The sequence below is a fragment of the Barbus barbus genome (genome assembly GCF_936440315.1).
Source record: "Barbus barbus genome assembly, chromosome: 1".
NCBI lineage: Eukaryota > Metazoa > Chordata > Actinopteri > Cypriniformes > Cyprinidae > Barbus > Barbus barbus.
The window spans coordinates 22,689,832-22,706,584 of NC_136729.1; the positions used below are offsets into that span (position 1 = coordinate 22,689,832).

The 16,753-nt window shown below is 39.6% G+C and overlaps 1 protein-coding gene across 1 annotated transcript; it reads left to right on the top strand.

Moving 5' to 3' along the window:
* The first annotated feature begins 2,124 nt into the window (after window positions 1–2,124).
* LOC306850225 (sal-like protein 1) lies at window positions 2,125–15,107 on the top strand. Its single transcript, XM_079385734.1, has 3 exons — window positions 2,125–3,000; window positions 9,405–12,811; window positions 14,080–15,107. Exons 1-3 carry the CDS (start codon window positions 2,928–2,930, stop codon window positions 14,518–14,520), a joined length of 3,921 nt encoding a protein of 1,306 aa, XP_079241860.1. The 5' UTR covers window positions 2,125–2,927; the 3' UTR covers window positions 14,521–15,107.
* The last annotated feature ends 1,646 nt before the right edge of the window (window positions 15,108–16,753 follow it).

The window sequence follows — 16,753 nt, forward strand, 5'->3', positions numbered from 1 at the left end:
GCGTTTTAGAAAGAGCCCTGACTTGTTCTTTGCTCAATAGGCTATAAGATAAACGTTATCTTAAAGATTTACATATTTCATATTCTGATGGTCGTAATAAATGTTCTCATGTCTAAGGAAGATGCCTAACTTTGAAATGGAACTCGTGTGCATCTGCATCACCCAAATGATATTTCCAAACATTTGTCAACCCTGCCAATTAATTGCAGCCGCATAATAGAGGGAGGGAGGGAGCGTTTGAGCGCTTTCACTTAACCCCAACCCCCATTCTCGTGGTGCACCCCGACTTCTCTCGAGTCACAGCCCAAATTTCTCGCCGTTAGTGTCATTCACGCGGTGATTGTCCGAGCGCGCGCGGGGAATCTCATTTATAGCGTCTCGCGCTCGGCTGAGCTGCAAATCAGCGTGTTTACAGCCCCACACCAACACTCACATCAATTAACCGAGCATCGATCCTCTCACCGGGGACATCAAAATATTGCCCCCTTCTCACAGTCCGTATCCCTGCATTTATGATACGATATGATTTTCAGATGTTGTTGCCTTGTCTGGACTTTTCATATTTTATTGTATGAGTTGTTAAAAGACGTAGTAAAGAAAGAAAGAAAGAAAGAAAGAAAGAAAGAAAGAAAGAAAGAAAGAAAGAAAGAAAGAAAGAAAGAAAGAAAGAAAGAAAGAAAGAAAGAAAGAAAGAAAGAAAGAAAAAGAATTAGAGGTTAGTCATGTGAAAAAAAAAAATCGGAAAAAAATATATATTCATGCAATTCATATTAATGTGGACAGGTGGGAATACGTTATAGGCCAGAAATAAAACAATAGAAATAACTTTAAAACACAGCCATAATCTGATGTGCTTTAAAGGTAAGTAGTGTATTGATTTCTCCTCCGTATATCATTTTTTCTCAACCAAAAGTACACGTCGTCCGTTTACTCCTCTCTTCTTTCCCTCTCTTCTTTCATTAATAAGTAAATAACAGTCGCCTTAAGTATAGATAGCTGACGCTATAGGACCTGATCCATCTCGCCGGCAGCAGTTCGTTAAATATTCAGTGAGAAATAATGGCATCCGAGACATCACCTATAGTAACGTTATTATCTTCATTTCTCAAAATCAGCTAGACTGATAGCTTCGTTTGTCTTTTCCAGGACATAAATCTTAAGCTTCGCTACAGTGTAATCAGAGGGAGAATCTCTCTTCTTTAAAACACTGCCTATTCATAAATATAATAACTCATTATTATTATTATTATTATCTAATCGTTTCAATTGAAACAGGATTTTGAATAACAACGTAGACATATAACTGCGTTTGGAATGATAATGTCAGTTTTGTTTTTACGCATGTGACATTATTAAAACATTTGTTTTTGCATGTAGGCTACTGAAAATTTTAAATATGTAATTTTTCACTTTTAAAAATATAAATATGCAAATGCTTCATCAGATAATTTTCATATTATCAGATGAAGCATTTGGGAAAAAGTTGAAGCATATTAATAAGTTTCTCGTATTGTTTTCTCTTCTTTCATAGGTCATTTATTTGTTGTCATGTTTAATCCAAATTAATTGTTGGTTATTGCACATTTAAATCAAAAGATTTCAAAATGTCAATACATTGCACATTTCAATGCACTCAATGCACATTTCCTAGTCAAAAGAGCAAACTGTTTAAAGAGAGTTTTTTGTTTGTTTGTTAGTTTTGATTAGTTTTTTTTTAGTCCAGCTTAAATCGATTCCTAAATATACTTGTTTCCAAATACTTTCTTGATTTCCAGACTTTTCACTTTTGTGCGACTTCATTTTAGCACTAAAGGTTTACTGGATGAGGACTGCCTTCTCCGTCACCGCCTCGAAAGATAAAAAGCTCAAATTGTTTTGCGAAATTATTTTCAAACAAGCTAGATGGGATGCATTCGCACAGCCGAAGCGGTTCGCTGTGAAGCCCGAGCGCTTCCTCTGTCTCTCAGTCGCGCGGTGAGGGAGTGAGAGTGGGAAGGAGAGGTGGGTGAGAGACTGAGAGGGACACAGAGCGCGAGTTATGATAGAACAGAGCAGTGACCAATAGAATAACAGAGGGGTGGGGCTGAGGATTTCTCACCGTTCTGCATGGGCCCTTAAAGTTTGTTTGTTCGCTGAATGCGGCGTGTGATGAAAACGTGTTACTGATCCCGTTCGGCAAAAATCAGATGAATCTGATTTGGGACATTTGATACATTCTTTGGACTTTCGAGACGCCGATAGTTGCCATTACGCATGAAACTCCGTTGACCGACCTACTTTTAACACCGCTGCCTTGAGGAAAGAACGACTTGGTTTGAAACGGTGCGCTTGCAATCATCCAGGGGCTGAATTACAACGACTTTAATGCCAATCACAAACGAGGATACGCGATACGCTCTGAAACGTCAAGCTACAGAAAAGGCTGTGGAAGACCTTTGGCAGAGAGTTTGGCCATCCGGACACTTTTTGGTGAATTGCAACTCTTGAGCACCAGTTTGATGCCCAGCGAGATCAAAAGATACGTTTGGTCTTTCGAAAGAGAAATTTACATTCCTGTAGTGGCCAAGTTAAGCTCCAACGTAGCCACCAGATGGTTGCTAAGAAGGGTTAAACTGTATCTAAAGGGAGTTGGAAAATCCAGCCTTTCTTCCACACGGATCAACTCATTGGGTGGGAGCAGCAAGAGAGACAAGAGTCCCCAGCAAATCAGCGGCTAATTGATTAAAGAGACTTCATTTGAATAGGGGGCTGGCAAGGTGCCAATCGTCTTTCAGAGGACCCCCTCCACCCCCCCTCCCATGATTAATCGCTAGGCATTATTGATAATCATAACAGGACACATGCGCGGTGGATGGGCTCGATTTCCGTAATTTTGAGCAGATTTGATAGTAATTTTTTATTCTTTCGTGGCTGATGCGTGAGCCAGCATGTCGCGGAGGAAACAAGCGAAGCCGCAGCATTTCCAGTCCGACTCTCAGCTGGTCCTAACCGAGCACAATGGTGAGTTCAAGCCCTTATTACACACATAAACTCGCGCTGCACCTTTTTACCAAAAGCGATTCATACTTTTATTTTGATCATTTTTCTTTTAACGTATTTAGTGTGACTCCCTCGTTTTTGTTTTTGTTTTTTTAACTCGGACAAGGAATTGATACATTTATATATTTGTGCTACTGAAGGGACTTGCTGTAAGAGCTCTATAAGTAGGCTAGCTACAGCAAAAGTTTTAGACCACTCGAAACTATCACTTTGCGCTAAAACAAAAACACGTTTCATCTAGATCTGTGTGATTCTTTAAAGAATCCCTTTACCGTTCTCATGTGTTATTTTTTATCTAAAGTTGGTCTTAAGCTGACTTACGAAAGAAAGTATAATAGCCTACAGCCTAGGTGAAGTTCGCGTTTCATTTTATTTATTAAAGATTTTTACAAAATCCACCAGTATGCTTTGGTGAAATTTAAAGCTTTTAGTTTTGTTCTGGCCCGTTTAAGTTTCCCACACAAGTGGGGATTCGCATGGTTTCAACTTTCCCCCCTCCTCCCCTCTTCTGTAGGATATTGCATCTCTAGACTTCAGCAGCGCAAACCCCAGACAGAAACAATATGAAACGTATTAATTAAACAATATTTTTTCTTTTGTAGCCTATATGGTTTTACACCATGCTATCTCAGTGACCAGCTCTCACTCCGTTATCGAAAATTATGTCATGCGACCTTAAAGGTGGAGGAGACGACGGCGAAACTTCTTTTCTTAAAATATTTCCCCCCAGTATTTCCAACTCTTATGAAACTGTAATATGTAAAGAGTAAGCACAATCAAACTGAGTAGTAGTAGATACGGGCGATCGGACAACGAAATCACATAAACACAAGTAATCGAGCTTTTTCATTATGGCTTCACACTTATATAATTTAAACTTTTTGCGTCATGTTAATTTTGCTATAGCCTGCCTTCTTATACAATAGAGGGGTATCGAAAACGTACACTAATATGTAATCTCGTTCGTTTGCTTTTAATTCAGTTTCATGATCAAGAGCTGACTTGCTAGTAGCCCGTGCCATGTAGCTAGTTTCCGACACACACTGTGACCAAACTCATCTTTCATACAGTGCCTTTTCAGCTTTTAAAACGTACATTTACTACACATATGTTTTTCGAGCTGCAAATAAGAGTGCAAAATATTTATCAATATTTATAGAATTATTATTTTCTTTGCACATGTAAAATAACCATAGCCTATAACAAGCCTAATTATGTGAATGACCTTTTTCCCTAAAATGCTCTCCTACTAAATGCAGGTAGTCTTTTAATTTCATAGTTTTTAGTGTTTGAACATTTCTGTTTCTGAAGTCAGTCAGGCAGTGACTAGGTTTTGTAGTCACTGACTACACATTTTAAGCCTATTCTTGTTTTACTACTTTTAAACTGCATTTATCAAAGGCCGTCTCGCGTCCCATCGAGCTATACAAATAATTTAAAGGGCATACTGAACATTGTGATCAGTAAAGTGTCTTGAACTGTTTTAAAGCGGGCTGTTTCGGAGGAGCTGTCCCATCTCTTGCTTAACTCGGCGTTTAGGCTATCATGTTTCTGATTAGAATGGGACCTTTGAAGAGGTAAGGATTTTGTTTCATATCGAAACTAGATCCAAATAATTTTCTTCAATTTATTTTTTATTCAGCTTTTAGTCAAATCCATTTTCAATATTCGGTTGTGGAACATGCGATGAATTAACAGAAGTGACCTACTTATAGTGTTAAAGCAAAAGGGAAAGTTAGGCTATAGAAATATAGCTCACCGTTCATTTAATGACGGTTTACGGCAATCTTTATGTTAGCAAGCCTACATATATAAGCATTAATTACTGGCACAACACAACTATTAGCTCTTTAATATTGCAGTAAACAGCAACGTTATTTTACGCTCCTCCTCTTCACGTTAATTCATTTGATTTCTGAGGTTATAAATAAAACTAAACTCATTTTCGTTGCAGATCATGGGTCGCTATAGACACCAGTTGCTTTTAGATGTCACAACTTAATTTTCATAAGCTTTCCTTAAACTTACCATGTGTTCATTTTTGGTTATAAGAAAAGAAAATATACCTGTGATCATCTTTTTTTTTTTTTTTTTGTTATAGCCTATGTTTTTTTTTTTTTTTTTTTTTTAAATAGGCCTACTGATTTTCGCGGTTCTATGTGTTGAGATGCAATACAAGTACACCCCCTTATTTTCACATAGCCTATTCCCTTTTAATTTGTAGAGAAATCAAGAAATCAGCTCGTTGTTATTAAAAAATTAATACGAGAACAGGCCCAGATTTAGTTGTTTGGGACTGACGTGCGAAGGGCATTCATAGGTAAATTTTATGTGATTACTGCTAGAATTTCAGAAACGGAAGAGAAAACAGATTTTCAAAATCATGGCATAGCTGGATGTTCCCTTTTCAATTCAATAAAGTAGTGAATGGCAGTGTTTGTCAACCACTGTCAGCTGACCAAGTTCACATTTTCGCCAAATAAATCTCATTCAAAGCAAAAGGCAAAGGCATAACCTGTAGGCTATGTCAGTTCAGAAATGTATTGCTGTCTTCATGACTTAAGCATTGCGTGGTAGCTTTTTTCCTTAACCTCTGCTGTAAACCAGGTCTTGATGAATACAGAAAAACTTCCTTGGTGTCTTCTCACTTGAGAAAAGCAGAGAGGCTAATTTCCCCCCTATGCTTTGCGGCCTGTGTGAGGTATTAGAAAGCAGTATTACGGCTAGACTGAGGTGAGGAGTCTGTCCCTGTTGGCCTGTCACTGAGGGTGGGATGTAGAGCTTTTTTAACCTTTGCCAGGCTTCCTCTGTGGGGAGACGAGGAGAGATCAGGTCACGGTTTGTTCATGTGTACCATGTCTCTGACCTCCACCATGCTGTCCTATAGCCAAACAGGGACTCTTATTTTTTTCTGGGATGGTGTGTGTGGTTGAGGAGGTGGGGGGTGATGTGGATTGAGATCAATGTGGCTGCTTTCCCCTTTAACCTCAGCAAATTTGCCACTCACCCACCCAGAGAGATTGTCAGGGAGGTCCCCCCCCCTCCAAAACACACACAAGCATTGCAAACAACAAGGATTTTGTATCTTGTCATTTTGTCAGTATTTATGCAGTGAAAGTTTTGGAAATGGCTTCAACGTCTGATTTTATTTATTTATTTATATCTCAAGTCTCCTTTCACACTCGTCCTTTTAAGAGCAAGTCATAAGAATTGAGGATGAGGGCTCGGTGACCAGCAGAGAAGCCTTTCCCAGGCACACCATCTAGTGTTCAGTAGGAAGTTTTCTATGGCTTGAGAGAGAAAGTGAGGGAGGGACGCTAAGGGAAAGCAGGAAAGTTGAGGGCGGGTGAAAGATAGTAAGGGACACACAAGGAGGTTCTAAGTGAACGGTAACTCACTCTTCGAAGTCACAACTAGCAAGGCGCCTGCAGCTGAGAAAAGTAACGTAGACATTACAAATTATTCTCATGTATGTTTATCCTCTCTTTTTTTCTAGTCATTCTTTTTTTTTACTTACCACACCACCAATTCTCTCTCTTATTTCTGTCTTGATTTGCTTGGGATGAGATCTTTGACCTGCTCTGTAGCATGCTGACAATGACCCAAAGCCATCACACTGTATAGAACGGTTCTCATCAAAACTAGCTCTGCCTCACTAATCTACAGCTCAGCACACAGCCGTGCACAGTGTACAATAGCTTTCACAAACTAGCGTCATTTCTTGCTTTCCATGTAATTTAGAGACGTATAGACACATCTGGCTTTGTAAGCTGCCCATTGCACATTGTCGTTTGAGTATAATTAATTTCTCAACTATGAATGCTTTTCTAGTTGAGAAAATTCATTTCAGTTTGCTTATCTTGTATTTTGTTGTTGTTTTTACTGAAAATAATTATTTAAAATGCTAATTTATTCATTTATTTGTTCAAATGTTATGTTATGTTTTTGGGCAGGCAGATTTTTTTATTTTTATATTAATTCATTAATTAATTTATTAGATTTGTACCAGTTTTTACAGGCAGAATAAAGCGCTTACTTTATTTACAGGTCAGAGGTTGTGTTAAAATGTTTCTCTGGACAGATATGTCATAAGACTTTATTTTATCCTTCACATATCATTTGATGATCGTCATATCATTGTTTGGAAATTAATTGTTCAAATGTCAACATTCTAGAATATGTATTTTCTAAGAAAACAAGGTGCTATTTAAATCTCTAAATATTATAATGAAATTAATAATTATAGGTTTGAATTTGAATAGTCAACAGTGATTTAACTTTTGAATATGCATTTGTAAGGATACAAATGCATATTCAAAAGTTACATTATGTTTTTCCCCCCTCAATATTTTTTTATTTTTTATTTTTTATTCTTTCCAAAGACTTTTGCTGTTGTTCATATTTTAGGAAGTATCTTGCGGTACATATTTACTGAGGAAGAGAGAAAAATGTTTTTGTTAGTATTCTTATTTTGTGATCAAATGAAGTGACACAAATTTGCTGACCAAAAACAAAGATCTTCAACAGGTTGCACTGAATAAATTTAAGTTGTTTCATTTTTGGACTGAAATGTGATTATATTAAAAGCAACGGTTTGTGTGCATTATTGTTATTATTATTTTAAATAATACCATATATATTACTATATTGTATTATAAATATTATATTATATTATATTATATTTGAAAAATTATTTGTTCTAATAAGCAGTATAATATGATTTACACATCGATCCTTAATTTACTCAAGTCATCTTCTTACAGTAACTACCCCCACACTATATTCACTTTTTTCCCTTTCATTAGCCTCACCTCAACAGACTTTCAATATTAAAACTTTTTCATCAAAAAGTTGACTTTTTCCCGTCTGGGTAACACATCGTTTGTGTGAGACACGGCTTTACTGTCATGGCAACATTAACGTTATCTGATGTTCCAGCTCAGAGAGACACAGGGGGAAGATAATCCCTGAATTAAACAGGATCTGCTTTAGAGCCAGCCGTGATGAGCAGGCTGGGCCCTCGCCCCTCTCCCCTGCTCTGACACTCCCATGCTGGGGAACAATGGGGAGCCATCCTGTCTCTCCACAGGGCTGGGACACACTTCTTGCAGGGGTTTCATTTGCAAATGAATCTCCACGATGATGAAAATGTTGAGAGCGAAGCCCCACAATGAGTGGAACTCATAGAGAATTGTAATTTGTAAATCAACTTGTATGTTAAACAGCATGAATTTTAAGGGACCATAAGAGAGGAGGTGGGGTGAGAAAGAATGAGGAAACTGGAGAAAGGCCACAGCCCTAAAAGGGCTGGGAGGGAACGGAACAGTTTGTCTTGCTTTCTTTTGCAAATGCTTATGGTTCATTTTCAAAAAAAAGTCTCAACCTGTTCCTCTGTATAAATTAAATAAAAATCAGGCATGTAATATTATATATGTACACTTAAACTTAGACTCATTTAATCAAGCAAAGAGTTTCTTGCTAAGCCAAATGTTCAGTAATTGTTTACTTTTCATTTTTAATTTTATTTTTTTTTTGTATTCAAATGCTTGCATTGCTAACGCTGCATAAACACTCTCCTAAAACTAGTTACAAATGTTCCTACTGATTGAATAATTATTTAGTATTCCAAATCATTTTAAAACCACTCTCTGTATTAAGATGATCATGCAATTACTTCATTCATGCTTAGCCTGGTATGAGTGAATTTCTGTGCTCCTGTAGAGTGCATAGCAATCTGAATGCCAAAGGCTTACTTGTTCCTGTCAGATCCTGATTGCAGGCTGACTGGATACAAATTAGTTTAGTGACAGGGATAACCTGTCCAAGATGCCTGCAGTTGGTTGAAAATGAGCAAAGTTGACAGCAAATTGAAAGTCTAATAAGTCCTTCAAATGGTTGATTTGTGCCTAGTGGACATGTAGACATTGAGGAGTATGAAATATTGGAAATCAATGGCCCTCTATGAAATTTCATTAGGGCCCATTGTTCTCAGTTCATAGTATTTTTATGTTTTGATGGATTATCTGAAGAAAATGATTACCTAAGGTGGTTGAATTGATGGGACTTTGATACACATCTTCAAAGATCACTTTTAAGCAATATTGTAAAAGTGCTATTGATTTAGTCTCTTTTCTTATCCTATTTCATCATAGCTCTACATAGTGTGGAGGCCTTTTTCTTTGTGTTATTTGGTGTTTGTTTCTTTTTATGATGGCTGTTTTTTGAACGTATGAGGGGGATAAGCAATAAACTGATTAACAGAAGATTAACAACAAAAGAATTTGAACAGATAAAGCTGCTTCTTCAGATACAAAACATCTCTAATCACTAATCCCCCTGTTCCCCCCTCTTATTTTCCTCTACAGGGGACACAGAGACCAACCCGAACGACTCCCCCTGTAAAGACTCGGGTGCCCATGTCTGCAGCAGATGTTGCGCAGAGTTCTTTGAACTATCGGATCTTGAACAACACCAGAAGAATTGCACTAAGAATCAATTAGTTCTAATTGTGAATGAAAATCCAGTGTCTCCTTCCGGAACCTTCTCCCCAGGCTCCTCTCCTCATAATCCTGATGAGCAGATGAATGATACAACTAATAACACTGATCAAGCAGAGTTGACCGACCTTTCGGAGCAGAACGTACTTGACAAAGAGGAGGCCATGGACACTGACATGTCAGGAGTCTCTGCACCCCATAATGATGGAAGTGAACGTATGGCAGGTGGCAGCCCACTCAGTGGCGTTGGAAGCAGCCATGGAGCTCTGGGCAGCACTGGGTCCAATCTGGGGAACTCTGTCATTTCTGCCTCACTACCTCAGATGGGTAATTTGACTGAGCTGGGTAATTTTTCCATGATCAACAGCAACGTCATTATTGAAAACCTACAGAGCACCAAAGTGGCTGTGGCCCAGTTCTCTCAAGAGACTAGAGCAGCGGGAGGGCAAAGGGTGGCTGTGCCAGCCCTCATGGAGCAGCTTTTGGCCCTACAGCAGCAGCAGATCCATCAGCTACAGCTCATCGAGCAGATTCGTCACCAGATTCTTCTGCTAGCCTCGCAGTCACCTGAGCTCCAAGCACCACCTAGTTCTTCCCCTGTGACTTTAGGTTCAGGTACCAGCCCACTAACCACTCTTAGCTCCCATTTGTCTCAACAGTTGGCAGCTGCTGCAGGGTTAGCACAGAGCATAGCTAGCCAGTCTGCAAGCATTAGCAGTTTGAAACAGATGGCTAATGTTGTGCAGCTACCTCAGAACAATTCCAGTGTGGGAGAGTCATCTCAAAACCTTGGAGCAGCAGGGCCAGCTACAGTTAATGCCCCACCTTCAGACAAGAGGCCAGGTAATGCGGGAAGCTTGCACCCTCAGTTGGGAAATCCATCACTTGTGAAGTCATCCGCACCAGCCTTTGCAATGGGAAGCCTATTGAATCCTGTGGCTAATACCCTTCTACCTCAGCCCCCACCAAGCAACCCCATATTTTCCAGTGCACCGCCCAGTGTCGGTACCACAGTTGAGGATCTCAACTCACTGGCTGCACTTGCTCAGCAAAGAAAAGGCAAGCCACCTAATGTCTCTTCTTTTGAACCGAAGAGTAGCTCTGAGGATACGTTTTTCAAGCATAAGTGCAGGTTTTGTGGCAAGGTGTTTGGTAGTGACAGTGCTTTGCAGATTCACTTACGGTCTCACACAGGTGAGAGGCCATACAAATGCAACATATGTGGCAACCGCTTTTCAACCCGTGGTAACTTGAAGGTTCATTTTCAGCGTCATAAAGAGAAGTATCCACACATTCAGATGAACCCATATCCTGTCCCAGAGCATCTAGACAATATTCCTACGAGTACTGGCATTCCCTATGGTATGTCCATGCCTCCAGAGAAGCCAGTGACTAGCTGGCTCGATAGTAAACCTGTTCTGTCTACTCTGACATCTTCTGTTGGCATGTTACTTCCACCAACTATACCAAGCCTGTCTCCATTCATCAAGAAGGAAGAGAATAGCTCATTGGCTGTAAGCAGCCCTTCTCATTCTGCTAAAAGCGACTCAGGTCCTGCTGATGCACCCATGAAGAACACAGATAATGTGTTGGAAGAAGGGGAGAGCACAACCCTGCCTACCTCAAATGAAAATGTTGAAGAAGACCGTTCATCCAGTCTAAGGACAAACATGAGCTCTGCAGTGGAGGGTACCATTGAGTACACCACTTCCAACAGCCCTCCAATGGCCACTAACCCACTCATGCCCCTGATGTCAGAACAATTCAAAGCTAAGTTTCCTTTCGGGGGTCTCCTTGATCCTCTCCAAGGTTCAGAAACATCTAAGCTTCAGCAACTCGTTGAGAACATCGACAGGAAAGTGACAGACCCTAATGAGTGCGTTATCTGCCACCGTGTTCTTAGCTGCCAGAGTGCACTCAAAATGCACTACCGCACACACACCGGGGAGAGGCCTTTCAAATGTAAAGTGTGTGGTCGTGCCTTCACCACCAAGGGCAACCTAAAGACTCATTACAGCGTCCATCGAGCTATGCCGCCACTGAGGGTCCAGCATTCTTGTCCTATTTGCCAGAAGAAATTCACAAACGCTGTGGTTCTTCAGCAGCACATTCGCATGCACATGGGTGGCCAGATCCCTAACACCCCTCTTCCTGACAACTATCCAGAATCCATGGGATCCGATGCTGGCTCATTCGATGAGAGAAACTTTGATGATCTTGACTACTTCTCTGATGAAAACATGGAAGGAATCGAGGATGGACCAGACAGCAGCATTCCAGACACACCAAAGTCAGTTGATGCATCTCAAGACAGCCTCTGTTCATCCCCTACTCCACAAGAGTCATTAGGCATGGAGAGCCAGGAGAAGAGTGCCAACCAGGCAGCAGAAGAGGAAGTGCAGTGTGACCAAGGGAAATTAATAGAGAACGGAGTAATGGAAGGAGACAGACTCACAAATTACTCCTCTTCTCTTGGAGGTGACATCGAAAGCCAAAGTGCCGGAAGTCCAGCTGTCTCTGAATCTACCTCTTCCATGCAAGCTCCATCACCCTCTAATGGTACTATCCAACAGCAAAAGTCTCCTTGTCTGGAGGACCGGCAGCAGAGGGCATTGTCATTGGACCACATTAGTGCTGGTCTCATGCAGTCTCATTCTCACAGTCCTGGAGCTCTGGATCTTACTTCAATTAACTCATCAAAAGATCCTCTTTGCATGCTTTTCCCCTTCCGTGACCGAGGCATCTTGAAGAATACAGCATGTGACATCTGTGGCAAAACGTTTGCCTGCCAAAGTGCCTTGGACATCCATTACCGAAGCCATACCAAAGAGAGACCGTTCATTTGCACAGCATGCAACCGGGGCTTTTCCACCAAGGGGAACTTGAAGCAGCATATGCTGACCCACCAGATGCGAGATTTGCCCTCCCAGCTCTTTGAGCCTAACACCAGTCTTGCCTCCAGCCCATCTCCATCGCTTCTATCTGTTGGACCCTTGTCCTCAATGATGAAGACGGAGGTCAACGGCTTTCTGCATGGCCTTCAACCTGAAGTAAAAGACTTGCCCCCAGCACTGGTGACCTCATCTGCTTCCACCTCTCCAGTACTTTCAGCTGCCCCGCCACGGAGGACGCCTAAGCAGCACTACTGTACCACTTGTGGGAAGACATTTTCCTCCTCCAGTGCCCTGCAAATCCACGAGAGAACCCATACGGGAGAGAAGCCCTTTGCTTGCACAATCTGTGGACGAGCATTTACCACCAAAGGAAATCTCAAGGTAATTACTGCTTTATATAAGATGAAAATTATTTTCTCTGTTTTTATGAAATAGGTTATTTGAACTTTTTACTGATGTTATTTTGCTATTCATGTTTGTGAAACCCATCCCAAATAGATATTGACCGTGTAAACAAGTATTGATGAGGGAAAATAAGTAGAATGCTTTGTGAATAATAAGGGGGGGGGGGGGGGGGGGGGGGGGGGTGAAAAGCACAAGCATGCATAAATAAATTATACAGAAAGTATACAATTATAAAGAAAATATACAGAAATAATAAAGAGGACGTGGAAATGTTGAGTCATCCAATTAATATGAATATTGGGCTGAAATCTGAGCTTGAAATTGGTGGAACAAAGCCAAGAATGTTTCACTTAACAGGCTTTAACCACAGTTACCAGTGGCAACCACCCTTAGCAGTGGCATGCTCACAATTTTTCCAGAGTTTATCTTTGATCACAATAAATAAAAAGGCCAAGCATACAAATAAACAGAATCCTGGGGGGGTTATATGGATATGTGATTACACTAATTTGTGTGAAATGTGACTCGCAATAGGCATAATTTTCAGGAAGAAATGTAAATATCAAACTATAAATTTCCCTCTGAATAAATAATTAGGTACACTTTAAGCGAAGTATGAAATTGAAAAGTTATTTTCAGATGTCTGGTTTCACTGCATAAAGTATTGATTTAAAAAAATAATAATGAATTTGGAATGCATTAAACACTATCAATTTGAAAAGATTGTCATATAAATGGGGAATCACTAAATCATTTCTGAGCTTTGTAAATAGCCAAAGTAGCATAAAGATGAGAAAATGTACACCTCATATGTTCAATGCTACACTAAGGGTTGCGACAATTAAAAAAGGTTATTTTTTTTCCCTGAATGTAATGCATGCTTCAAGGGTGAACTGGGGGCAACTGTCAGATACAATACTGTCCAGCACAATGAAAGTGGACAGTGCAATTTTCTCAGAACACACGTCTACCACAGGCCCTTTGTTTTATATGCAGACCACCATTCTCACTGAGTGAACGTTACAACATTTTAACCTTGTTTTAATAATTAGACAAATGCTGCTTCCAGTGGGCCTATTTTAATACTAATTATTATACTGGTCCTCTTTTTCCATTGCATCATCTCACGTGTTATTCATTTTAATGTTTCCAAATTTTAAACATTGAAGCTCTACTGCTTCGTTGTTTTTATACTCTTTAATCCCTTTGCTTCCACTTTCTTTTCTCTCTCTCTCTCTCACTAGGTGCATATGGGTACCCACATGTGGAACAGTGCTCCTGCACGGCGTGGTCGTAGGCTTTCAGTAGATGGTCCCATGGCTTTCCTGGGCACAAACCCTGTAAAGTTCCCTGAGCTCTTCCAAAAGGACCTAACCGGTAGGGTTGGAAACGGAGACCCAACCAGCTTCTGGAATCAGTATGCTGCTGCTTTCTCTAACGGCCTGGCCATGAAGACCAACGAGATCTCTGTGATCCAGAATGGAGGCCTGCCCCCTCCACTGTCAGGGAGTGTGGGCAACGGGGGCAGTTCTCCGATCGGAGGCTTGACAGGCAGCATGGAAAAGCTGCATAACTCTGAGCCCAATCCTGCTCTGGCTGGCCTAGAGAAAATGGCCAACATTGAGAACGGGACTCACTTCCGCTTCACACGCTTCATGGAGGACAAGGAGATAGTGACCAACTAGAGAATCATTTTTGATGTGCTCATGAACAAATATACACTCTTAAACTGGCACACACACATGCTCCCGTATATGCGTCCATGAAAGAAAGAATGAAAAGCAAGAAAAAAAAAAACTTTCAGCTTTTGCTTGCCATTAAGACTTGATGAAGACGAGTTTTAAAAGAACTTGCTTTTTTTGTACAATGTACAACATGTTATAGTTTTATGGAGCTTATTTATTAGTGATTATAACCTTGCTCGAAAAACCAAGTGGAAATATTAACAGTTATACTTAGTTTTTATGTTATTTTCTGTTTTATCAGCAGAGTGAATCTGTATGAGTGTTTTAAAGTGTGCTTTTGAAACTTAGCTTTTCTTGGTAGAAGACTTCACCATGGCATTAAATTATTTTCTATCTGTAGTATGTGTTAACAAAACTTGATGTTCATGTAATGATTTAGAGCTTAAAAAGTGCAACATAAGGCTGTAAATACTGTACACTTATCTGTGCTAGATGGTTTACAAGCTGTGTAGAAACTTTCCTCTGAATATCAACATTTCATAAATCCAGGGACATAGGTTAGTCCTTTTCTCTCTGTCTTAGAAGTTAAAAAGAAGAAAAAAGAAAAGTTAAAAAAAAAAAGTTTTCACCTCAGCTGTTTATTTAGACCTTAGTATTTTCATTTTGCGTTTTACTACATTTAGTTCCCACTCTTTATTTGTGCTTATAGGATACAAAGCATAAACGGTTGTTAGATGTCGACATGAAGAGGTCCACGCACGCACTTACGAATGGGAGGGGAAAATGCCTTGTGTGATCTTTGAGGTTTTGCTGGTCTTTCAGACTGCTGCTAGGTACTAGCATCTTTGTTTGACATCTACTGCACTTCATGTGTTTACGCGCCCTATATATTTTTTTTATTTTATTTTATTTTCGAATGTGGAGCAACAAATTCCTTTACAGCAATTGTACATAGTCTTACTCGAAGACAAGGTCCATCTCGGACAGGGGACAAATGATGATAGTGTTTTTATAATATATAAATATATATATATATGGACTGTTACATGCACTTTCTTGAAAAGTTGGAAAATCTTTTAGGGCCCAGTTTCTCTACAGTTTAATACCTACTAACAACTACGATACTGTAATTCTTTACTCTAATAATCAAATACATCAGTTTTCCAAAAGAAAGAGTGTCGGTCTTGATGATTTATTTGTATTGCATTTTTACATTTTATTCTGCCATCTGAACTATTTGAAATTATGTAGGCTACGTATTTTTCATTTAAAAATGTTGAGTTTACCCAGTCGATAATCCTATTTTTAGCTCTGGCAGAAATTCTTTGTCTGATGGACTATAGATTTCTTCTCCCGACAGAGTGCATTAAACGTGTGAAATGTTAATCCAAAGTCGGTTACATATTTAACTTCAGCGTGTCAGACCGCGTCCGTCAGGATGCAAATGCAATTACAGAGCGCTTCATTAAAACACATGCAGCTCTGCTGTAAGTCACATTTCTGAGTTCATCATTCTACTGCTTGACAGGCTTCAGCATCTTTAATTAAACAATCGATCGTTTTAGAAGCCCCTTTCTTTCAGCATTTGTTTAGATGGATCCGTTTCTTTCTCATACGGAAAACTTTTCATGCAGGGTAACCCGTTTTAGGCTTTTGCTTGGAAATATTTTATACATATTGTGAGCTACTTTAATTTGATACTAGAATTGTTTCATGTTATCCTGAGATTTTGGATTTAGCCGGACTGTAAATGTTGTACACGTTATAGTTATAAAATATAAATGAGGCCATCTATATTAATTTTGCGCTGCACAAACGATATACTAGACTGCATGCCTCTAGATTTCGCCCTTTAACAGGATTTTGTCCTCACCAACAAAAGCATAAAACATTCTGTTATCGGAGTAGCCTATTATAGGCTATTGTTATAATTTTAATATTGATTCTTGTTAATTATTAATCCACTTTTAAAATAGCCTATAGCTGTAAACCATTTAAGGGGATGTCATTGATGAATAGCCCTAGTGGGCTTAACAAATAATACAAATAAAAATTAAATAATAACTATCAATCTTTCATTGTTTAAAATAAAATATACGTCCTGCTTTTTCACCAGCTGCATTTAATTTAACACACCATTGCACTTCCTGAAACGCAGGATCTGTTAATTCCAGGCTTGCATCCTCTCGCCCCATGCCGCCTCCTCCCCGGATTTTATAGCTGGCTAAATTCC

What these genes read in the sequence shown, in the direction of transcription:
- LOC306850225 (XM_079385734.1), top strand. Translation starts at nt 2,928, where the DNA reads ATGTCGCGGAGGAAACAAGCGAAGCCGCAGCATTTCCAGTCCGACTCT. An exon ending in GGTCCTAACCGAGCACAATG is followed by an intron (nt 3,001 to 9,404) that starts GTGAGTTCAAGC and finishes TTTCCTCTACAG; the next exon opens with GGGACACAGAGACCAACCCG. An exon ending in CCACCAAAGGAAATCTCAAG is followed by an intron (nt 12,812 to 14,079) that starts GTAATTACTGCT and finishes CTCTCTCACTAG; the next exon opens with GTGCATATGGGTACCCACAT.